The sequence below is a fragment of the Thermobia domestica genome, chromosome 6, assembly GCF_964235325.1.
Source record: "Thermobia domestica chromosome 6, izTheDome1.hap1.1, whole genome shotgun sequence".
NCBI classification, from domain to species: Eukaryota; Metazoa; Arthropoda; class Insecta; order Zygentoma; family Lepismatidae; genus Thermobia; species Thermobia domestica.
In genome coordinates this window covers 257,759,638-257,785,508 of record NC_137459.1, presented here as the reverse complement: position 1 = coordinate 257,785,508, position 25,871 = coordinate 257,759,638, and the positions used below count along the sequence as shown (strand labels likewise).

The following is a 25,871-nucleotide window of genomic DNA, read 5'->3' as shown; positions in this document are numbered from 1 at the left end:
CTGTGACTGTGACCTGAACCAACTGCAAACCTCTTGGTTTGACTGGAAGTGTCGACCTCACAGTACTTTTTTCAGGGGACCAAAGACGTGAAAGAAGCACGATGACAAGTCGAGACTAGAGGAGATGTTCTAACACTGTCCACCTGAACTGTGTCAACGTGGTGTGGGTTTTCACTACCGTATATGGTCGTGCATTGTCATGCAGGTGCACCACCTCAAAAGACAAGAGACTGGTCTTTTTGACCGATTGAATTGTGTAAACACCCCAGAGTATTACAGTAACAAGCAGCATTAATTGTTGCACCAAGTGGGAGGAAATCAATTGGCAGAAGTCATTGACGGTCGAAAGAAAAGGTCACCATCACTTTTGCACTACTCTGTGACAACCGGATTTGCTTGCGTAGTGTGGAGCCTTGATGTTTCCATTTCTGGATTTTTCTTTTGCTTTCTGATTGGAAATGATAGCCCCACGACCCATCACTTGTTTCAAGCCTCAACAAAGGAGTGTCATTTTTAGAAGAACGCAAAAGATGTTGCAATGGAAACCCATATGGAAGCTCTTCTGATCTCCTGTGAGGTTGTGTTACACCAACTGTCCACTCAGTGTCCTGTGTTGGAGCTTTTCTTTGATGACAGTCTGCACTGAACCATAACTCACACCAAGATTCTCATTAATGTTCTTAATCTTCACACGCCTGTTTTCGCGGATGGTCTGGTCAACTTGTTGGATCAGGTCATTTGTGATGACGATGTGCGCTTGTACAGGACGTTCGTCATCCTGTAGTGATTCTCGTCTTTCGTGAAAACATTTGTGCCACTCCTGTATATGGATCAATGACAGAACATGTTCTCTATACCATACATTGCAGTTATTCGTCGATGCACTTCATCAACATTAACATTCTCAGCCAGTAAAACATAACTACCATACGTTGCTCCTTCTTACTGGCAAACATCACATCTCATGATGAAATATCTCACTCAACTTCACACAAGATACGAGGTACGATTCAATGTCCACAACTTCGGGTGTTCCCTTTTCATTTGATCCACCCTTGTATGCTATACGAATGTTTGTGTATCTGATATAAAATGCAATTATATTTCATGTGTCTATTTCTAAGATAAAGTGGGAGAAAATGAAAAGTCTTGATTTTTGAAAATAATGCTCCATGGGAAACCTAATACATTTAATGTTATTAAGTATAAGACGCACTAAATATGAAATTGACTTTTCGAAATTTTAAGGAGTTTTACCCAATTAATCTTTGAAACTTATGGTAACATTTTAGTTGCTAGATTTATCTTTCAATTAGATTTTCTCCAACACACTTTTCTTATATTTATTTTTTTTTCTAATATATGTCCTATACGTACAAGTAACACTTTAATGGAACTTCTATGAACTACTAGTTCAAACATGCATAATAAATCTCACATCGTATTGAATTGGTTCTGGCTTTACAGATAATTGCGAGACATTATCTAGATACCCGAGATCCAATGAATAAATATCACTCATAAAGCTGACATTACCTCCTGTAACTTGATGTACAGCTTCTGCCCGGTAATTTTAAGATTTTGGTTCAAATCCTCACTAGCCTAATCATCAGCTTTTCAATATATTTTTTAATATATTATATTAGGAAAAAAATACATTTAGAACTGAAGGAGTGTAAACATAATTGAAAACAAAGTGTATTTTCAGCGCTGATTCAACATGAAGATATAAGTCATAAAAGATAGTGACTATGCTAATCAACAAAAGAAAGAACAATCGCATTAGAAGTGGATGCCCTTGCTATGGATCAACCAGCTGAATGACCGTCATACATGTTAGTCTGTCATATCCAGTCTTGGATTGTAAAGCAATGAAATTAAATCTAAGACCATTTTAGTGAAGACGCGGCACAGAATTTCAAGTTTCCATTGAACGATTTAAAATTTGCAAAGACAAGAATCTGGAAGACAAGAATCAATAGTCAACACAAGCATTAAAATTTTTGTAGTATCATTATTGCCCTTACCATTGTCACCATTCCAATCAATATGTTTAACTTGGTTGAAACGGATATTGAAACGGGCAAGTTTAATTTAAAATGTAGATTGCAGTTGAATGAAAATAATTCAAATTTTCATAAACTGTTACTTACGTATGTATAGACAATAAATTGTAATTTCCAGTTCTGATACTGTTTAGAAGGAAGAAAAGTCTATTTTGTGGGACCTTGAATAAAGAGTTGAGAAATAAACCCATAAAATGCTTCATGTGGAGTATTGTACTGTGTGGAGCAGAAACATGGATATTACGTAAAAGTAACGAAAAACGACTGAAAGCTTTCAGAAGAAGAATAAAGAGAATTAGCTGGGTCAACCGGAAAACAAATGAGAGGGTGTTAGAAATAGTGATGTAGAAAATAACAATTTTAGATATTAATGAGAGAAGGAAGAAAAACTGGTTGGGACATTGGCTAAGAAGGAATCGTATCATGAGGGACATGGTAGAGAGTATGGTGACAGGAAAGAAAGGGAGAGGCGAAGGAGGCTATAATTGATGAGCGATATCAAAACAGAACAATCGTTCATGAAGACAAAGAGGTTAGCTGAAGACCGTGGAGCATGGAAGCTTCTCAATTGATAAGTGACCTGCCAGTAATGGCAGAATACTAATGATGAAGTTGATGATGGTAATTTAGGAACTGTGCATTACAGAAAAAGCTGTGATTATTAATGAGTATAGATAGTGAAATTCGGGTTTCTCTGATACAAATTTAGGGCATTGGTTGTTTCAGGTAATTTAGGAAACAGATGCGATTGGAAGAAATACAAATAGACAAATGAGCGTATTATTTGGGACATGCTATATTCAAAGGTTAAACTGTTGTTTAAAGAATCACATTTAGGCTTATGGTATTAGTTTAGATCACAGATATGGGTCTAATTCTCTTAAATAGGGTATGTATGTTAACTGATACCCGGTGGACCATTTCAGGCGTGTTTACTTTATTTATTTATTTATTTATTGCACTGTCCAATTTTAGCAAATAAAGTTTCCGAGCATATCGGTAGTTAAAGAATGCTGCCGACCTGATTTTAAACTAAATTTCAAGGGATGTTTAATGGAGTACGAGGGGTACTGATAAAGTTTTAATTATCATCTCGAAAAATAGAGTTATTTAACTAATCTTTTTCTTTCTTTGCAGATTTATGACTGCAGTCCTGACACACATTGAAATTCCCGCGCCACAGTATCGTCGAACGCCACTAGAGGAAGCAAAACAAACTGGTGCAGCCCTTTAACAAAGTTGAGTATCATATGGTAATTCGTTTTCTGCATTTGGAGGGAACAAAAACTGCAACAATCAATGCTGAGTTGGTGAAAGTGTACGGCGACAATACACTATCATATGACACAGTGGTTAGGTGACATAGAGACTTTCAGTGTGGTTAGAGAAGTCTGAATGATGATGAGCGAAGTGTCAGACCATCTCTCTGTGAAGAACTGGGTATTGCAAGAGAAGTGGAGGCCCTGTTCCTCGAATACCGGCGTATAACAATCGAGACGATAGTGGAAAAATTGAAAATCAGTTCGACGAACCAGCACAAATGTTGCAGCTGTGTCAGGCCAACTCAGATGGCTTCTTTAAATACCTTATCACCATGGACGAGTGCTGGATGTACCACTATGACCCCGAAACAAAGAATCAAAGCAAGTAGTGGAAACATGTGGAGTCACCACCGCCAAAAAAGGCGAAGATCAAACCATCCTCGGGTAAGGTGATGCTGAGTGTTCTCTGGGGTTGTCATGGTGTAGTGCTAACAGGATCATACTCGTAAGAAACAAACCATTACAGGAGCATATTACTGTAATATACTTATGAGGTTACGGGAGGCTATCAAGATGAAGTGTCGAGGGAATCTCTCCAAATTGATATTTTCGCTCCACGACAACACCCCAGCTTATTTTGCACAGGACACAGTCACACATGCTGCCTCTTTGGGCTGTCAAATTTTGCCATACCCATTTTATTCTCCAGACATGGCACCCAGTGAGTTTCTACTCTATCCGCGAATGAAGTAAATCATTATGTCGCAGGCATTTCCTGAATAGTGGAGAGGTGATTTTTGAGATCGAAGTTTCCTGAACAGCCAAAATGAAGACCTTTACAATTAAGATCTCCGCCAAGTCAATCATTTCAGGAAAAATATATCGCATTGAAGGGCGAATGTGTATAGAAGAACTAACACCATCACCAAGTTTCATGGTCGTAGCTTGATTTTTTCAATGTGATAATTAAAGATTTATGACTACCTCCCGTAGATGTAAGTTGACAAACAGCCAAGCACAAGATAGGAAACTCTTAACATAAGAGAATTGGGCATTTTGAAGTAAAGTTACTGCATGCATTTGGTTGGTGAGTTTGTTATGCGTGCTTCCCGCATTTGTCGTTCAAGTTAAGAAAGTGATGCCATTAATGAAAAGGAATTACTACAATTTGATAGATGTTTTAATGTTAGAGATGATAGGAACTATTCCATCAATGATTGTCCATAAATTAAGATTACAAAGTTATAATATATGAATCTTAGCTAGAGAAAAAGCTTCATCGGTGAAGTTTTAAATTGTTAGAAGTTGAAGTATGGTGAGAACATGCCGTTCCCATGAAAATGTTATTGACTTCAAGGTAGTGGTTATCTTCAAAAGTAAAATTCTTTGTATTGAAAATGTCTGCTTACGTTTTCTTCACCATCTCCAATCTGAGCGTCTTTATGGTTCCTGCTATTTTCTCTTACTTCTCATTATCTTATTATACATTTTATTCGTTATTTCCTCTATCTTTACATTTATTATCCCTCCATTTCCGCACAGATACTTTTCCCTTATTGTGGGCTTTCTAATTGCTAAATGGTTTGCGTTCCTTTCTTTGTTGCTGGAAATCTTCGATGCCAGTTATAAAGCTTCGATGCCAAAACGCTCGTTAAGCTCTAATCAAGCAAATTAATAGAGCATTTGCTCATTCTACTGTTTTCTCCTTCTTTCAATATCTACTTCAACATTGACCTAGCTGTCATAAGACACAATATACTTCGTTATATCTAGTTTATTATTTTTTTTCTCCTCTATACTCGGACGATGAGTAATTATGGCCTGAAAGCTAATTGTCTCTATTTAGTTATTTATATGGGTATGCGTCCTTTTCATAATTTTTTTACCTAAATGAATCTGTTCTTTCACTACGCCAAAAACTACTGGACTAACTAATATTATTTTATGTAAATTTAGCCTTAAGCTTTCGGGTAAGGTGGGTAGAGTTACAATTTTACTTCAGTGGTATAACACAATACAGTTTATTAATTCCTCATGCAAATTCCCATTTGTCTGCTACATATATAATTCAAAGTGGACTGGAAAGATCGTGTTGTGCAAACCTGGCAAAGAGTTGTTCCATGTGAGACCAACAGACACATCAAGAACTGAGAGTTCAACAGCTCAGCTATATTTTTTGTAGGATTTATGAATGGGGGCGCGGTGACTCAGTGGTAGAGCGTTCACCTCCAGTGCTTGAGGTCCCTGGTTCGATCCCAGCTCGTGTCGTGTGGACTTTGTGGTGGCCAAACAAATCGTGCTCGTGTGTTTTCTTGGGGATCTCCCGTTTCCTCCCACTTTCTTCATTCCACTATTTCACTCATCTCTCATCATCAACGTCTCCTTTAGCCTAACCGGCATAATCGTGGTCCGTAAAACTTAATGATTTCATTTCATTTTTTTTATTTTTTTTATTTTTAGGATTTATGAAAAAAAAGTCAAGAATATGTAGACGTTTGGACTATTACATAGTACTCCAATATTAAAACTAGCAATACTTTAAGTTAGTGAAAGAAAGTAAAAACGTTTCAGTTTAACAACTTCTACACTTTAATATCTGTTGGAGAAATAGGAGATAGAGGCTGACAAGCAAATTGACAAAAAAAAAAAAAAAAAAAAAAAGATGTTTAAAATCGAAAATACATTTCTAATTTGGTATTCTTTTAACACATAAATATGCCAATTCGAAACGCATAATAATAATAATAATAATAATAATAATAATAATAATAATAATAATAATAATAATAATAATAATAATAATAATAATAATAATACAGAAAAAGATACAGATGGATATTAAAATAATGGAAGCACTAAAGAAAATCCAATTTATCTGATTAATACGACGTGATATCATCTTTAAACCATCGAACATATCTAATTCTTTGTGCATGGTTCCCAGAAGAATATTGTATTATTATCATGCAGCGCATCACTCAGTTCTGCCGGCGAGAATGGAGGAGGATATTTGCTCTGGAGTGTTAGCTCCAGAACTGACAAGTGTTGAGGTCTGGAGTTTGGTTGGTCAAGGAAACGTAGATCATCACCATGTTCATGAAATAGTGCCTTTACAACTCCAACAGTGTGAATTGGCGCACTGTCATTTTGGAAAACTGCACTATTGGGCGAAAACAACATCTGAATAATAGGATACATGTACTCATCTAAAATACCCATCACATGTCTGCTAACCGCGCACCACAACTTGATAATTTTAGAACTCTGAAAGATCTTCCATTTTTCACCACCACCATCTGCCCACTTCAACACGCTCCTCCGTTATATTCCGCCTGTCTTACTGTTGATAATCAACTAATACGTCATTAATAATAGCCAACGTTGCACATAAATCTTCAATGGTACTGCCTCAATCACCTACATCACTTATAGCTTGCAAACTACAGACGTTTACATTGTTTTGATAACCATTTGTATGTATCCTATGTAACCTCACATTGAGCTATGTGTATAGAAACAAACTAAAAACAAACAGAGAAGGAAAGAGACAGAAAACATATGAAAACTTTAAACATACATTGAATATTAATACAATTCCTCACCGCTGGTCTAGCCAGCGAACTTTTATTGCAGGCAATTCCAACTTTGATTCACGGTGGGAAAGCATTGAACGCATTACCCGTGTCTCATATAGCTTCGATGCTGAAAAGGGACTGTGGACTGAAAAAAAAAGTTGATTAGTACGAAATTAGATACATTTTTTGGACGTGACAGCAATTGGATTTTATGTGAATTTTGTTTTTAGTGTTCTCACTTTGTCCTAGACAAATACCGCGATTAGGATCCCAAGTATAACTGTTAAACATATTTATATTACTTATTATGTTAAGGATATAAACTGAGGTGAAAATACGACATGTGTTTTGCTGATATCCATTTTGGTAGTAGTTTGCTAAAGATAAAAATCTAGTTTTGTAGCATTCTGCTCATACTAAGGCTACTACAATAATTTTATATCTTTATTAGTACATTTCATGCACATGGACTTGTGTTACTACTACGAAACATTTAATCTCATACACATGAACAAAATTCTCACAAGAACACATATGAAGAGAGTAGAAAGGAACAAGAGAAAGGATATTAGAGATAATGAATAAAACGAAAAACTTCATTCACATTTGCAGGAGAATATCTTTCCAAGGTCTACCTTAGATCTACCTTAGGTCTACATTCTTTCTGAAACTTTAGAACATCACTACGATCATCCAACCCTCCAGTGTATCAAAGTTGATTATTATAAAATAGAAATAGGCTGTCTGTTTAAAAACGAAACTTTTTTTTTTTTTTTTTTTGTAGGTAACCTTTGCATGCAAATTCATGCAAATAGTTGACTACTTTCACATGACACTTACAGACACATTTCTTACTATGGTCAATGCGATTGCATAAGAAAAGAAGAAAATGAAAATAACGGAGAAAGAAGAAAAATAGAAAGTTAGAAAAACTTCTACAATAAAACGATGTCAAACATACGTTCTATTGAATATTCAAAGCAGTCTCTTAGTAAATGAATTTCAAAAAAGAAAAAGGAAAATCATACTTATATAAAACTTTAGAAGTATCCAAATAATTAAAGTTGGTTATGAAAATATATAAAACTATTTTTTTCATAAAAATATATATTTGAGTGATCTACAAATAAAAGATTGAAACTAGGAACAAAATATAAAGGCACGTATTTCTATTTCTATATTTGTTGTTCATTTTTAAAGTGTTTTTAATGCTCTTGACGTGGTTTCTAATAATATCATACTTATTTCTATTTTTTTCTTAATTTTATCATTTATACATGTCACTCTTATTATGTTGAATCGTAACTCGTGTATTCATACGAACTTCATCAATATTTTCTCATTTCTTGATATCTCAACGTTACTTCTACAATAGTTGCTAAATCATAGTGCATACTGTCGATAGTTTCTGCTTAACTGTATTAGTAACACTTGTGTTAGAGGTCCAGCACTGTTGTGCTACTACCATTTTAAAGTTGGAGACTTTTTTTTTTTTTTTTTTTTTACACAGTTCTATAGCTATGCAGTATCCTTTAAAACAATCAACGACAATACTGAAATAAAAAAAGTATAGCAGATTAGGTAGCCATATTCTCTGATAACTGGTTATTAATACCTATAGAAGATGGATAGATATAATAAGAAAATAATCAGAAAATTATACAGTTGAAGGGTACAACTTCGTTATGTAAACGTCACAAAGTATTTTAATTGCTTTTAAACTAAATACACATTCACTTAGTTACGTGTACTTATGATTTTTTTTTTAATATATGGAAGGATTAATACATTTAATTCTGGATCTTTTATCTTAAGTTTATTTTGGATTGTAAACTTGAATGTGATTTATTCATCTCACATGCAAATGAGTGAAAACCAGTTCAAGTAAATTAGTAATGCAATGCTAGTACTTTGCTCCTTTCATTATTCTTATTAGAAGAGTAGGTTAACTTTTTTTAAAAAATTTACTTCTTTTATAGTCTATCAAACCAAATTATTCACGAGTTACAGAGGGAGTTACCACTCAATTATGTTTATATTCTAATAGAATACGCTTTTTGTTACTTGTCGTGTCGAAAACTATTTACTAATCATTAGTTTTTTAAAAAAAATGACTTATACATACAAACAACTTGGACATCTGTTAACCTACCTACATACTTATGAAAGAAAGAACTTGAGTTGATTTTAACCAAGAAACTTTAAAGTACCAACTAAGCGAGCAAATCATCATGCTACTATTCAAATTTTATCAACATGGTGCAGAATTAGTAATAACAATTTAATGTTAGTCTCGGTTTGTAACTGACAAACGTTTGAAGCTGTTTCCTTTAAAATTAAATAAACAAGGCTCATTTTTATATCGTTTAACCAAATATATTTTATGCATATGTAAACTCTTTGCATGTAGCAACAGACTTGAAATATATATATACAAAAGTCAGTAACCAAACTTTCACGCCTGGTGGTAAGAATATTCGATATATATATATATATATATATATATATATATATATATATATATATATATATATATATATATATATATATATATAGGGTGTTTAATAAGTAATGGTCATAAATTAAACCGTAGATAGTACACGCCAAAACTAACAAAAAAGTCTTAGTAAACATGTATTCGCAAACGCTTCGTAACGGAGATAGGGGCTGTCGAAAGTGTGGGAAAATGAAGTTTAGAGACGAATATCTCAAAAAGTATGAATCGGACAGAGGGCAGTCCAATGAATGACTATCGAAGTCAGACCTGCGCTATGCAGAAATGCTTGGTTGATAACTCTGCAATGCGCGCGCATGGGAGTAACCAAAGAAATGGAGGGATTCCCGGAAAATTGTCCAAGGAAAGGGGTCTCGAGATGAACATCGAGGGTGAGTCTATCCACCAGCAATTCATAAGTCGTGGTACCAGGTCGAAAGCTCGGAAAGATACGAAATGGAGGACAATGTTTATGTGCCGTGTGTGGTTGCATAACTAGCAGGAAATGAGAGGCAATCGTAGTGTGGTTATGTAGGTTGTAAATGGCTCCAAGAGGATTTCCAACAACTAATGCATACGTACAAGTGTGGCAGCTCTTAGGTAAATCAAACGGTATGCAAGGCACTTATGAGGAATTATGTGCTAAGCAGTTAACGTAACGAATATCTGCAAACTGGATTGCAATGGGAAAAGCATGACAACATTCGAGTATGTGGGAGGCGAATCTGAAACATTCCGCATGTTGAACGCGTAAGTGTATTACAACAAGCAAAAAATAATGAACATGTTGTGTTTGTCCATATCAACAAACAGAAATCGTCATGTTGGTAATGCGTACAGTATTAATCATAAGGTAAACAGTAAATACCCAGATGTGTAACCACAGAAGAGATGCACGAGAAATTAACTTATCTCTATCATTAAAGTAAATGTTGGAAGTGTCTTCCATTCATGCGAATGCATGCTCGTACCTGTCTTCGCAAAGATTCACGTACTCGTGATAACATGTCGGCATCCTGTTGAATATGTCCGCAACATTGTTCCACCCTTTCTCGAAGGTCTCCTAATGTTGCAACAGGGGTAGAATAAACTTGCGATTTCACATGGCCCCAGTGAAAGAAATCTAAAGGATTTGAGTCCGGGGTGCGCGGTGGCCTAGCAATAGGACCCCCACGTCCTATCCACTTTCGTCCGAATCGGGCATGTAAATGTTCTCTGACACGGTTAAAAAAATGTGCTGGCGCTCCATCATGCATAAACCACAGTCGCTGACGCCTATCGAGAAGTATATATTCGACTAGAAGCGGCAAATCGTGTTGGAGAAATCGCAAATATGAGATCCCAGTTAATGCATTAGGAAGAAAGAATGCTCCTACGAGCTGATCACCCAAGAGTCCTACCCACACATTTACGGAAAACCTACGCTGATGTCCTAACTCCACTATTGCAAGTGGATTCTCGGGGGCCTAGACATGAGAATTGTGAAAATTTACAATTCCATCCCGGGTGAATTGTCCTTAATCTGTAAATAGGACGTCATCAATGGAATGAGGATTGCCAGTAATTTGTCTGCGAAGCCACTGACAAAACTGCATTCTCGCCGTAAAGTCTTGGGGGTCAGAGGTTGGACACGTTGCAAATGATATGGGTACAACTGCTGTTCATGGAGAATGTGCCATACGATCGCATTGGATACGCGTTCGGCAAGTCCCACACGTCTTGTCCTCGTTCCTGGGTTTTCGTCCACTGCCTGTAGCACGCGTTCTTCTAATTCAGGGGTACGTACTGTCCTTGGCCTTCCCGGCCTGGAACAATGTGTAAAGCTCCCATGTTCTCGTAGCCGCTGATATATTCTGATGAATGTTCTTCGGTCTGGTTCCTGTCTCGTAGGGAAAGTCTCGCGATATAACCTAGCGACCTCTACTGCATTCCCGTTTGCTTTGCCGTACATAAAGTGCATGTCAGCATACTCAATATTACTGTACATTGTATCAATGACAAGGTAAACAATAATTTAGCACCACAATAATAGCACTAATTAACACTGCACAATAGTATCCCCGTGGCTTTGCAACACTGCTGAAAGTGTTGCATAGTTTCCCGCAATACGGTGAAGTAAGTACATCAACAACACTGTAAAGGTACGCGCATTTGACACCTCTTCAACACACAGAACTACTACATTCACTGTAGGCGAGAAAGACAAGTGAAGACAACGAACCTCCACACTCTAAATCATTCTCCCAAGCGACTACTCCGGTACGACGAAAGCATGTAGACCTGTAGCAGAATCCTTCAGGCAGCATAATAAACAAACTTGGAAAGGCAAGCGTGTTTCCAATTCACGTTTGTAATCGAAACAATGTAGTGTTCTTCCATTCTATATTACCTGGCTTACCAGCTGATTGACAAGAACTGTGTGCAAAGTTTTTTTTTTTCTTTACGTATACGTACAGGGGATAACCACATAATGAGCAACCTACAGGTGCTCGATTGATTGAGTTATTGTTGCTTTAAACGAGCTTAGGAGCTTCGGAGGACGGGACCTAAGATTTGGAAAATCTGGGATCAGAACCACTGCATTCGTGGACACTTCAGCGGATTTGAACCCGCAACATCATGCACCCAAGGTGAGCTCAACGTCTTTTGCAACCTCGATTCAGTATTTCCAGCTGGCTTGCATGTTCTTCCAGTGTTTCTTTCGGCCATTCCATTCATTTTCGCGCATCGTTTGTTTTACCTTGGTATTGGTACAGTAAAGGACTACTCTGTATAGTGCATTCGTCTTAGGAATGTGCTCTGAAGTAGTTCACAACATGCACCACCACCTTTCTTCGATTGCCTCTCTAATTTCCTGCTGGTTATGCAACCACACACGTCACGTAAACATTGTCCGCCATTTTGTATCTTTTCGAGTTTTCGACCTGGTACCACGACTTATGAATTGCTGGTGGATAGACTCACCCTCGATATTCATCTCGAGACCCCTTTCCTTGGACAATTTTCCGGGAATCCCTCCGTTTCTTTGGGTACTCCCATGCGCGTGCATTGCAGAGTTATCAACCATGCATTTCTGCATAGCGCAGGTCTGACTTCGATAGTCATTCATTGGACCGCTTTCTGATTCATACTTTTTGAGATATTCGTCTCTAAACTTCATTTTCCCAAACTTTCGACAGCCCCTATCTTCGTTACGAAGCGTTTGCGAATACATGTTTACTAAGACTTTTTTGTTAGTTTTGGCGTGTACTATCTACGATTTAATTTATGACCATTACTTATTAAACACCATATATATATATGTGTGTATATATGTATATATCCTTACACTTGGAAATGTTGGTCCCCTACAAGTTGAATCCCCTTTTCGTGTTTTGAATCCGTGATCTGTGATTAGTAATCCGTTTATGATCTCACCTCAAAAGTTGATCGCAGATGGAAACGGAAAGAGATAAGTGACTAATTTTCATATTACTATACAAAGGTTGCTATTAGTCACATATACAGAATGGACCATGTATCTTGAAAGTCTCTTGTAATTTTTAAATGAATAAATAAAAAGAAAAATCAATGAAATTTTGTAATAAGTAAAGGTCAGCAGAGGGACACTGTTGGACGTACCGCACAATACTACACGATTAACAGTGTATCCAACTCAACATAAACTTATAATGCTCTAAATGGCACTACTTCTGTTTATTATATATATATATATATATATATATATATATATATATATATATATATATATATATATATATATATATATATATATATATATATATATATATATTATTTTCAAATGTACATATTAATAAAAACTTATAATACCACCTTTATTATTCAGTGTTACAAACTAAGGGCACTATAGTATCACAAATTTCTGTAAACATACAAATTTTGGAGGACTCTACAATAGTAATAACGCAAGTGAGACGGACATGTCAATGCACATCGAAGGTACCTTAATTCGAATACCATGACCATTTCTAACGAGTAGGAACAAAGTTACAAGAGACTAAAAATTTTTACTTCTACAAAACGTTTTATCTTGGGAAAGTGTTTAGATAAGTATTACATCCAATTCCATGAATGGTTTGCAATAAACGTAGAAATTATAATGTCGTTTACAGTAATTTGATATCTTAACCCGTTCCGAAAATATGATGAACATTTGTAAAGTTAGGAACACTGCTTAAAATTATGAAATTACAACTACTAAAAACTATTGCTATAATGTTATAGAAGCAGTCAAAAACAATAGTTTTTAAAACATTTTTAAGTATCTAAGTCATTTCAACTAGTATATCAATCTCAGCCCTAGTTTGGTACAAATATTAAAGTATCCAAGATCGTATGCTTCATTTCGTATTTATTACAGTGCAGATAATTAACCATAAGAAAGACAATGTTGCAAGTATGCAAATGAGCTTAAAGAAGTTGCATTGTAATCAAATTCCTAACCAAAGAAGCGTACAATCTCTTAGGAATTTGTTCTACACTGAAGAAGTAGGAATGAAAATGCATTGCCGAATATCAGTGGGTATAAATAATGAGGTGTGTATAAGAATGTGAAATTGTAGAAATTGATACACCTGACCGTTGGTCGAAAAGTTATTTGACAGGCGGAGAACACTGAACATGTTCACGCACTTGTTCGGGACAAAGGTTAGTAAGTGTACCCGAAAGTTAGTATGCTCAAATATTGACCATAAAGTAATGGTAATATGAAATAATCAGAACACCTTGGTTATCCAAGAACATGTGTCGGTTGGATTCTGCGGTTATTGGCCGACAAACACAAAATTAAGCGAATTCAAGTGGTACATCTGAACACAAAGGGGATGCTTCTAGAATGTTCATCGTGAAAATGAACGGGACATAGGTATTTTAATTCGTGCCGCACAGCAATCATGCTTTGATGTAGTGCGTCATCCATAGTAACTAAAATCAAAAAATGGGAAAACCATATTTTTCACTGGGAAAATATTGGCCAGAGGACTCTCTAAATTTCTTAACAGAGTATCACATATTTCCCAACACTCTTCAAAAATGCAATAATCCTTCTCCGTCAGGAAGAAGAGAGAAAAGGCACAAGCATCACTGTATTTTTGAAAGGAACACATCCGTACCTGAACGTTCTTGTATAATGACTTCCATCTAAAAACACTGAAATAGAATTTTATCCTGCATCTGTACACTTTGGATCTTGCGTCGGTCCACTATCACTTCTTCGATCCTCTTACAGAGCAATCCAAAGAGAATAGATTTGCCAGTAATAGAGATTGTAATACAGACTGTTCGAGAGTGAGTACATTTCCAATCAAAGAGCGACATTCGCAAGTTTTCAAATTACTCGTATAACTATGTTTCCTGTTAAGAGTAGTATTTTCAAGTAGCTACTTGTGTTTACATAAGTATGTGTCACAGTTTTAGTTCTTTTTATGTATAATATTTGTTACACATATTTTCCTCATTCCTTTTACACATGATAGTTGGTTCCAAAGAAGGAAAATATGGACAAGACCATATGTTCTTTCAAAAGATAATATTTATTAAACCAAATGTTATATCAGTTTTAATTAGGCTATCTTTCAATTGTCATAATTTCTTTTAACAAATCTAAGACAAGAAGTGAAAATTACTACTAACTAAGTTTCTTTCCTTTAGTGGTATTGATATTTCGAATCAATCAAAGGTACATTTGAATTTTATGAAAATTTAACTTAAGAAGAGTTAGCACTTTCTAATTTCTTATCCACAGTGGAACGATGGTTTTTTTAAGGCAAAAATCATGTACTTGTATCCATATCTGTTCTACATCAAATCTGTTTACATGATCTGTAAGTAATTCATCTTTTAAGAACAAAGCAAAAGTTTTCTAATACTAATTAAAAGTAAATGCATATGAGAAATTAATATTAGTTTACATGAATAAACTCAAACTGGTTACTGTTATAATCATCAATTGCTATAAGTTCGTAATTATCTGTGCTTCATTCAACTTGTAGTTCAATTGAACCATTTACTTCTTGATTTTCCGTAAAATTATACAACGTTGTGCCAAACGATGAACATGTTTATATAAGGCAAAGTTTCTTTGAGCATTTTTGCGTAACATATAGAAACGTATCATTTTTGCAAGTATCTCATAGTTCGCTGTTGGATTTGAGGATCAGGAAAGAAATCTCACGACTAACTATACGTTAAAATGAATTCAAGATTAAAAGTATATCAAACATTTGTTATTATTGTTTTGTATATAGTGCTAAGATAATTTGGCTCAGTTAAGGACTAGTGGTTTTTCGAGGTGTATCTTAGTACTTAGGGAAAGAAAGAAAGAAAGAAAGAAAAGGAAAGAAAAAGAAAGAAAAGGATTGCGATTTACATACACCAAACATAAATTTGTCTCACCTTGAATTCTAAGTGAGTGAGTTATCTGATTTGTATTGTGAACATTTTTTACGTGACATGTATAATTTCCGGAGTCAACTTTTTGTAAGTCTCTTATCAGCAGTGTTCCATTCTGAAAGAGGTGAAATCTCTGCCCTGTTGGCAGAGGTTGAAAGTTGTATGTCCACCATAACTTAGGTGTAGGCTTCCCAACAAAACGACATGGTAGATATACCACGTTTTTCCATGGAATTACGAACGATGTACCAAAGGAAAGGATAACTGCAGGCACTGAAAGGAAAATGAATACATATATAAGTACATAAACAGTAATAACACACCTACGTTAGATGTTTCTCACACATGCAAGCTCTTGATACGCTATCTCGAATATGTTATTTCATTCAATCAAATTTTAAAATGAAAACTCCACTGAAATGAAAATATTTTATACTTTACATTCTTAAGAAAATTCGTATTAGTATTTTTAGTGGTTCTTAAGAAACTGTTGTCAAGAATGGCAAACATTAATATATGTTTTCTAAAATTTATATATTCTGTATATACATTTTTATATTATGGACAAGAAGAAGCCACTTGATTGTTGGAAACTCATGCTTCCATCTAAAAATATAAATATTTTTTTTTCTGAATACAATTAATAGTTTTGAATTTCCTTACCTTAAAACAATTGTTAAGAAGGATAGAAGAACCTTGTTTAGTACTGATCTAATACAATATATATATATACACTGCTGTTTGTGGACATTATGACACAAGAAGGAATGACGACAACGCATCCGAACTTTTAGAATTTGTACAAAAGTGTGTGAAACATTGCAAATTTTGTTGGATAGCGGCATCAGAGCCTCGTTGGCATGCACACTTGTCTGTCATATTTCAGCCAGACAATACCCAACCAGATTTATTACGGAATATGCGTGCCGTCTTCGAAGAAGCTCGAGTACTATCGCCTCCCTGGCCTGCACGCTCGTCTGACATATTACGTGTTGAACATGTGTGGGATATGGTTGGCCGACACCTTGCTCGGCATGGTTCTCCAGCAGACAGTCTTCATGTAGTGTGGGAGCGTATAGATTCAGTGTAACAAGCGAATGATCAGGAAAACATCAAACACTTCTTATATTCGTCATACATATAATGCCGACTTACAAAATTTGGAATGTTGTACAATTCACAATTTATTATAATATCTGTTTGGCCATGTATCAAATCTGTGGTATAAATTTTATTTCACTCACAAATGTCTTCCTTCATGTTGTAATTTCCATGCAAAGCACTGAATTATAGTGTATATATTCAATTTGAATCTTCTTACGCTACCAACACGAAGTAACTAACTCTATGACCTATGGAATCCGGAGATTTAATGCCACATTCACGAAAGTTCTTCCATTGACTTCTATCTTAGCAAACTGGATCCAGTTTCTACATTGTATTCCTATTTCTGCGAGATCCATCTTAATATTGTCCTCCCGATTGTGCTTAGATCTCTCTAACAGTATTTTACCCATTGGGTTTCCAATTAAATTTTGAAAGCTTCCTACACGACTTGCTCACCTGGACCTCCTAGACCTAATGGCCTAATGACCCTAATAATATTAGGTAAACGGTTTAAATTGTGCAGTTCCTCGTTATGAAGTTTCTGGCATTTCCCACTCCAGTTCCTCTTGAGTCCGAATATTTCCCTCAGGGTTTTATTTTCAAATAGTCTCAGTCTATATTCTTCCCTCAGATTAAACGATAATTTTTCGCAGCCATACAGCGTAACAGGCATAGTCATCATTTTGTAAATTTTAAGTTTGAGATTCTTCCATAGAATTCGCGAAGACAAAGGATTTTGAGCTGAATAATAATATGAGTTCCCTGATTTTAGTCAAAATTAAATTTCTTCGTCGACATAGTTATGCTCTGTTAACCCTTTCACTGCGTAAGTCAACTTTTGTCGACGGAAAGAAACTTTCCTTAACCAGCAAATGTCAACTACAGTCAATGTTTCATTTTTTTATTACTTTTTTTGTCCGTTTCTTGGGCTTGTTGAGAGTAGTCGCCAAAGTTGTTCCGTGCAATGTTGGAAACTTAAAAATTAGCATAGTTGGTAGTCTTACCCAAGGACCAATGATTTGGTCGGCGAAGTCAACTTAATCACACTAAACGCTTGAACAAATTAAACCAAGGGTGTGGCAAGAAATGAAAATAGACTTTTATTTTAAAATTAAATATTCGTTGTTGTTGTAATGCCTCCAATGTGTATTAAACTTGAAAAACTGGCTGCGTAACAAAATTGTTTTCTTTCTTTCTTTTCTTTTTTTTTTTTTCGAAAAGATATGTTAATGTGACAAAACAAATATTAAGGAATATAGATTTGTTAAAAAAATCAATTCTTTCTTAAAAATCATCAAAAATAGCTACTCAAAAATACCACCATGCTTAAATAGAATTTATTTACAAAAAAAATTAATAAATACTTTTCTTGAAAACAATTTGTGCTTTTTTTTAGTATGATTTGTTTTACTCTTTAAGGAAAACATGTTCTTTGTTTAATATTTATTCTTTTTTAAGATTGATCTCTATTTGAGTAGCCTTCAACCTATGCAAAATTCTTTGAGGACAAGTTATACTGATGCATTATATTACAATTGATTATAATTTATATTCTCATATAACAATAACAAAAGCGCTTATTAACAACAAACTAAGAAACAAGTTAATGCTTCTAAGTAGATAATATTTAATTCTTTCAATATATAGTAGTCATTTCACAGTACTTATCAAAAGAAAATTAATGAAGATATTTTTACCTCTTGTTGTTGGACTCACAGAAACTACAGGAGTACTGGAACCTTCTCCTATGCGAGTACTAGCTGTAACCCAAAACTCGTATTTGTTGTTATCTTCTAAGTCAGTCACTTCGAACTCCGTAAGGATTGCAGGAATTGATCTGCTGATTGCATCGTCAGCAACACCAGGGTGGACAATTCGTTCATATAACTTGTACTGTATTACTATACCATTGGGATTGAGAGGTGGTGCCCACGCTACCACTGCAGATCGGAAGGAAGAAAGAGCGACTCGAATTTCAGCTGGAGGTCCTGGAACTAAGTCAAAATAAGAAAACCATTATTTTCCTTAATCTATTCACAAATCTATACAGCCAGTTTTACATAGCTTTATTTTATAAGATTATAATGCATTAGTTACAACTACTGCGTTTGTGAAATAACACAAATTTAACACTTACAGTACAAAGTAAACTACTGCTCAAAGTTTTACTTAGAGCAACTTATAATATGCACTATACATATACGTGAAAGCAATTGTGAGATTACCTGAAAAATAACAGTAAGGACTAGGTTAGGACTAATATACTATTTTTCATTTTGTAATAAACATTATTTCTTCTTCTTTTTTGTGTGCTTTATCCGTGTTTTGTTTCACTTCAAATTCATCTGTTGGACGTTTCGAGAAAAGACCTGATTGTTTCCATTGTCTAAGCTGTTATAGCTGATTAATATGTTTACGCAATTGTTCAAACCAACAAAAATGTCCTTAGAGTAATTACGCTATATCCGTTGTTTGTTATATAAGTATAGTATTTCAAAAGCTACTTATTTCAATAGTTCTTTTTCGCTCATTGTAAACGTATTTGATTCTACCTTCATCGCTTCTCGTACCAGCTTATCGCTGCACTTTGCATATTTCTTTGTCATTGATGTATTATTAAAAAGAACTTTATGATGCTGAGTTGATGTGTGCAGTGCATATATATATATATATATATATATATATATATATATATATATATATATATATATATATATATATATCAACTTTCCGTGCATCTGCGTTGTATCATCTCTGCACATTTACAAACAATAAAATATAATCCTGATAGGACCGTATTTATCCATGGGCCAACAAGGACCATGACCTGGATGGCAAATTTTCTCGGACCAGCATTTTTCATATGCTAGTACTGCAAATTCCGATAATTTCATGAAATTTCTATAATTTTTAACTGAAAGCGTTAATAAAACAAAACTGACCATAGCACCAAATACTGTGAAATATTTCCAAACCTGTAATGAACAATATACAAACTAAAAGTGATATATTACCTAGGTATTTTGTTTATTGTATACATCTTATGTTCATCCACTTCCACTTTAATATTGATTGTTTAATTTACTGTCTCAAATTTTCTACATCAGTATTTATTGATACCAAGTTTTTATTATTAATTTTTATAGCCCAAAGCAGTAAAAATTTTAAATACTCCCTGATTTCTGGTGCGTTTAGCTGTTTTGCATCTTTCGCTGAACCTAGCTCTTGTGTTGTTGCTGTCATGCAGTTCTGATAATGCATGCAGCGTAGTGGTGGTCAGAACTGCAGCGAACTGTGAATAAAATCTTACTTTTGTGATATGTATACGTATTGTTGAAAGACACAAATAAAGATGTTTGCGAAATATACAGTTGAAATTTTAGAGCCCATTTTTTTTTAATTTTTAGCGTCTATTTTCGTATTTTGAGGGCCTATTTTAGGCGCCTGAAATATAAGTTTTTCGTGCCTTAAATTCCGAAATCTAGTCATTAGATACAAATTCTAATTCTTAAACTAACTTAAAATTCTAATTAAACAATTAAGTAAGGTAAGATTATGACTTACCAGCACACCACGTACATAGATAAGAATGGTTTCAAGTTATCACGTTTAACTAACACTATTATAACGTCACTATTGTATAGCACATTTTTACTTTTATTTGTTTCGTTCTCAGAAATAAGATTATATATATATATATATATATATATATATATATATATATATATATATATATATTTAAAAAAACTTACACGACACTGTGCTGCAATAATCGGTTTTTGTGATCATTTCTGTGACTTCCAAATTAATAGTGTTTAAAGAAATGTTGGAATATGTCGGAAATTTAGATTTATCTAATAAATATGAACAATAATTTGCGCATACGCATTAACACACCACCTATACACTAAACAGAAAAGATATGAAAAAGAAAAATAGCAGTCTGTATTAGTATAGTAACTGATATTAAAAAAAAGTTCACAGTAAAGTTTGTGTGAGGGATAGATTTGTATTTTTCACAATACTTCATAGTTCGACAAGTTCTTTCTTTGCGTAAATGTAGTTCTTTCCATTTATCATTATTACAATCCTCCCGTCTTGAGTATATACTTGTTTGTAGTTAAACGTTTGTGCTGCATACCGAAAAAGATTGAGTCGTGCCAAACAGAGATCTTCTCTGATTGTTACATCAGTACCTTTAATTTATTTTTTAAACTGAAAATTGGTGCGTGATATGTCGAAAATTTTACAATGATGGGAAGAGCTTTGCTTCCTGATCCTCACCCAAGAAATCGACTTCTGCTTATTTGATCTGGTTTTAATTTTACTTTATGCTTTTTTCCAAACAGCTGAAGTACCATATTGTCACTATTTTTACTTGTCTTCTCCAGGATCCCAAAAATTCGAAGGTTGTCTCTCCTTTGGTATTGCTCAATTTCAACCATTATTTTTTAAATTTCAAATGACCAATTTCTTCACATTTTTCTTTAATCTCCGTTCGCAGTTTACAAATTTCTTCTGAATTAAACTGCAGAGCTTATTGAATCTGGTTCACCAAAACTTTTGTGATTGCCTTTACAATTAGGTCCACTACGTTGTTATTAGAAGTTCCGGGGTTTGAACCACTGATTTCATTGTTCCGTTATTAGTCCCAAATATTTTTTCCCTAAAAGATGTAAGATTTTGAGTTATATATATATTGAGTGCTTTGCAATCAAATCTATGTAAATTGTATTTTTGTTTCTCTTCATCTTACGTTTTTGCAGTATTTAATCTTTATCTCCAGTTCTTCCAAACTTTACAATGATTTCTCCTTCAGAGCCTATGACATGTATCTATATGGAGGTTCTACTTCTAATGCACGACTTCTAATGTATCCTTTACAATATTATACATAATTTAATTGCTTGGTGCAGGAATCCGATATATTTCGATAGTGTTGCGGCTCCCAAATAGTTCAATTTCATCCGTCCGGAAAGAGTTTCATTCAATTTTTTTTTAATTGTATAATTTGTCCCTTAAGCTGTCCAATTTGTTGCAAACACTCACTTAGTTTGATTGATTTTTAATTAATTCAGCATTTTCATAAAGTTTCTCATGCGCGATATTAAATAAGATGCTCAAGTCTCATTCAGTTTCTTTATTTGATTTATGCGGATTTTACAACCCCCTTTTCGCAATTCCAATAATAATTTGTGTAGATCCACATTGGTTGGAGACCTTCATTATATTGGCTATACCGTCTTGCCATCGAACTTTCTTGCAACACCACACGTCATTAACAAAATTACTATATTCCACATCATTCTCACTCAAATTTGCACACTTCAAATGGCTAAATTTTAAACACTTCGAGCTCATTATTTATGATGGTTCTTGTTTTGAGATTAATTTGTTACACTCCGGACAAGAACTGATATCGATTGCTTAATACTATGTAAATTCCAATCACTGAGTCAGTCAGTTACCTGGCAATATTGGAACTGATTATCGACTTCGTTTGTTCTCTTGTTTACGTTCCAGAAGTGAACTTTAAAAACATTGGTTCAATTTATGATTCCTCAACACAGTTTAGTTTAATAAACATGAACATCAAGGGCTCCCATGTGCAATTCTAGGTGACGCTAAATTCTTCATTGGCTTACAAGGCATACATGTGGGATATAATTCTAAATAAGGTAGCAAGGCCTAAATAAATAAGTTGTAAGAATAATTAAAATAAAAAGTACAGAACAATTGAACTTCAAACAACTAACCTCAAGTAACTCAACGAACAAACTGTTGAGCAGGAAATGCTATATCAGCAACTGGATAAATTGAAGAAGAAAGATATATACACAACTAAATGAACATCAGTCTTGTGTTTCTTGTAGTTCTGTATGGCATTAGTTAACAAAAAGTAATGCTCAGAAGATGGCTGTAATTGTGTTATTAAAAAGATAAATATTTAGAACTCCCTTATGAGTTAGACATTGAATATTGGCGAAGAGTGTAGTCAGAGCCTACCATGGAACAGCCAATTGTGTATAATCCTAATTTTTCTTCACCGGTAAAAATATATTGACCTTGTGATAGTCAAAGCATTGACTTTATGTTAGATACTGGTGCAGTTGCTTCAGCAATAAGTTTGAAACAGTAGAAAAAATAGTTTCCATTTATGCAGATTACAAACTTCTCAATCATGCTTCGAAATGCTGATTCGTCATTCATTTCTATAGTAGGGTTTATAAGTATTTTAGTTTCTTACAAAAATAAATGTTATCAATTATACTTAGTGATATTGTAACAAAATATCACGATTCCCATGTTAGGTCGGGAATGGCTTGATCAATTGATTCCTACATGAAGACAACAACATTTAGATAATTTTTTTGAACTAAAACAATTATCACAAATAACCGTAAACGAGGAAGTGATTCAGCATTACAGACAGGTTATATCGCAACAGTATAAAACATTGTTTATACTGACAATATTGACACGCCTCTGCAAGGTAATGAAGTATCAATCCCACTGAGGTCTGAATCAATTCCTATCTCCAGAAAACTGTATGAAACTCCGAATATTTTACAGCAACAGGTGAAAAAAGTTTAAAAAATGATAGTTTGCGCAAATTAAAGGTGTTACAGCAAGTAGAATTCTGTGACTAGGCGACTCCAATATTGGCGGATAGAAAAAAGTGTGAATTACGACTGTGACTCTCCTACCAGCAAAACGTTATACACAACAAATTTGCGTACCATTTATCCAGAATTCAAGATATATTGAATAAGCTGGTAGGAGAACAGTATTACGTCCTATTGGAGTTATAAAATGAGAATTTACAACTAGAAGCTGGCAAAAGTTCCTGTAAATATCTCCTCATAAAAACACCCTGGGAGCTATACAAGCAAATAATACTACCATTTGGGCTAATTTGTCCCCCATGAGTTTTTCAGTGATTTATTTATATGTTTTAGTGAATTGTTCAGCGGCTGCAGCGTATTTGGATGATAATATTATATGGGGAGAGTCATGGCAACAGAGTTATAGAAGTACAACAATCTGCAGAAGTTTAAACAATTCAAAGTAAGTGTTAGAAGACAAAGTTTATTTTTTCGAACAGAAGTGACGATTTGGGTTATAATTTAAATTAAAACAATAATCTATCATCCAAACAAAAATTGAAACCGATTTTGGATGCTAGACTCAATAGCAGTTCTACAACTGAAGTCATTTTTAGGGTTGGTGAATATTTATCACCGCCATTTACCAGCACTATCTATGGAGATTCCGTCTTTGTTTAATTTATTACAAGATGGAGTCAAATGGAATTGAATAAAGCAGCACCAAGAGGAATTTGAAATAATTAAATGACTTATTAATAACAGAGAGATTTTTACATCCATTCAATCAGGATCAAGAAGTGATAACTATGACGGATATATCTTCAATTGTTGTAGAAGCCGTTCTGTTTAAGCACTGTAACAGTAATTTGAGGAGAGTAGAATGTGTTTTGGCTACACTTTTCAACGCAGAAAAAAATACGCGTAGTTCAAGAGGGAGGCAATTTCTGTGGTATTCACATATTAAGACTTCACAAGTTTATCTATGGGAGACTCTTTAAAATTTTGAGGGATCCCCAACCAGTGAGTTGGATTTTTGGCGTCACGGGCCCTTCTACTGCTATTGTACCCCGGTTACAAATATAGTATTTACTGTTAACTAATTATGATCTTAAGATAATTTACCTGAAAGATGTAAAAGTGGAAAATATTTTTATCCTGGTTTCCTACTTCGGAAATAACATAAAATGAAGAACAGTCAAAGAATTATATAAATCAATTACAGGCGTTTCTTCTTACAGAGAAAGAAATTCAAGCAGAAATGCAAAGAAATCCATAGATGCAAACCCTACTTAATTGGATTGGAAGAAGTGATAGCCCAAAAAGCATGAAAGTTTCTTTAAACATATGTTTCATTTGGAACTTAAAGACAAACTTTTCTTCAACAATGGTTATGTGGTCATACCTCCGAAGCTCCGATATCAATATTTACCAAATTGGACTCCGATCAGATGGGTATTGAAAGAATCAAAAGCATGGCAATACAACTTTGGTGGCCAAACTTATTGTCGGATGTACACCAATTAGTACAGAAATCCAATATATGTTAATCTATGGGAAATTTACCACCAAAAAGTGAGTATCAAAGTTGGCAAGAAAATACATAAAATAAATGAATAAATAAATAAATAAATAAATAAATAAATAAAAACTTTGGAAAGGATACACTTATACCATTTAAAAATTTTCAAGTCACCATGTTTTTATTAACCGATGTCTTCTCCAAGTGTAGGTGAACAGGACAAGCACTGAGGAAACTATCGACAAGTTAGAAGTTGTTCAGTTGTTCAGTTTTCCATCGAATATAGTGACAGATAAACCTTACCGTCAGTTAATTCATACGCCTCTTTTATCATCCACGAAGAAATGGACCCAGAGAACGAGCAGTTAAGTCGATTAAAATATACTTAAAAAGTTTTTACAAGTTTTTTTTTTTCAAGTAAATAAAAGCATATTTCTAAGTTGGCTAAACCAAATAAATTATCCCGCAAATTTCTTCTTCGTCTTTAAATCTCACACTTGGTTTGACATAGACAAAGGTTTAAATACTGAGACGAATGTGTCCAAAAAGTTTTCGAAAAAAAATAGCGTTAAGAATCATTACAATGAATTTACAAAGTTTATAAGGGGCTGTGTGGTAAAGCAACTCGGTCAAAACACATGTCAAATTTTAGTTGGAGGAGTAAGACGGGTATATCTGCGTACTAAATTCGGAAGTTGTCGAATGACTGCAATTCGAAGGATCAAAGCAAGTCAGATGGCAACAGGCTATAACAGACTAACGAATCTGCTTAATTTATTGCGCGTTAACAACTTCAACAATTAAGTAATATGAAAGTGGAAGTAGGGAG

At 34.4% G+C, this 25,871-nt stretch overlaps 1 protein-coding gene across 1 annotated transcript in view; it reads right to left on the bottom strand.

Moving 5' to 3' along the window:
* LOC145687511 (cell adhesion molecule Dscam1-like) overlaps positions 1-25,871 on the bottom strand; it is a 1,370,399-nt gene that overhangs the window by 132,591 nt on the left and 1,211,937 nt on the right. Inside the window, exons 19-20 of the mRNA XM_081760977.1 lie at positions 18,613-18,909; positions 15,812-16,081 (exon numbers count right to left, since the gene is read on the bottom strand). Of these exons, the coding sequence (XP_081617103.1) occupies positions 15,812-16,081; positions 18,613-18,909 (567 nt within the window). The remainder of the gene's footprint in view (positions 1-15,811; positions 16,082-18,612; positions 18,910-25,871) is intronic.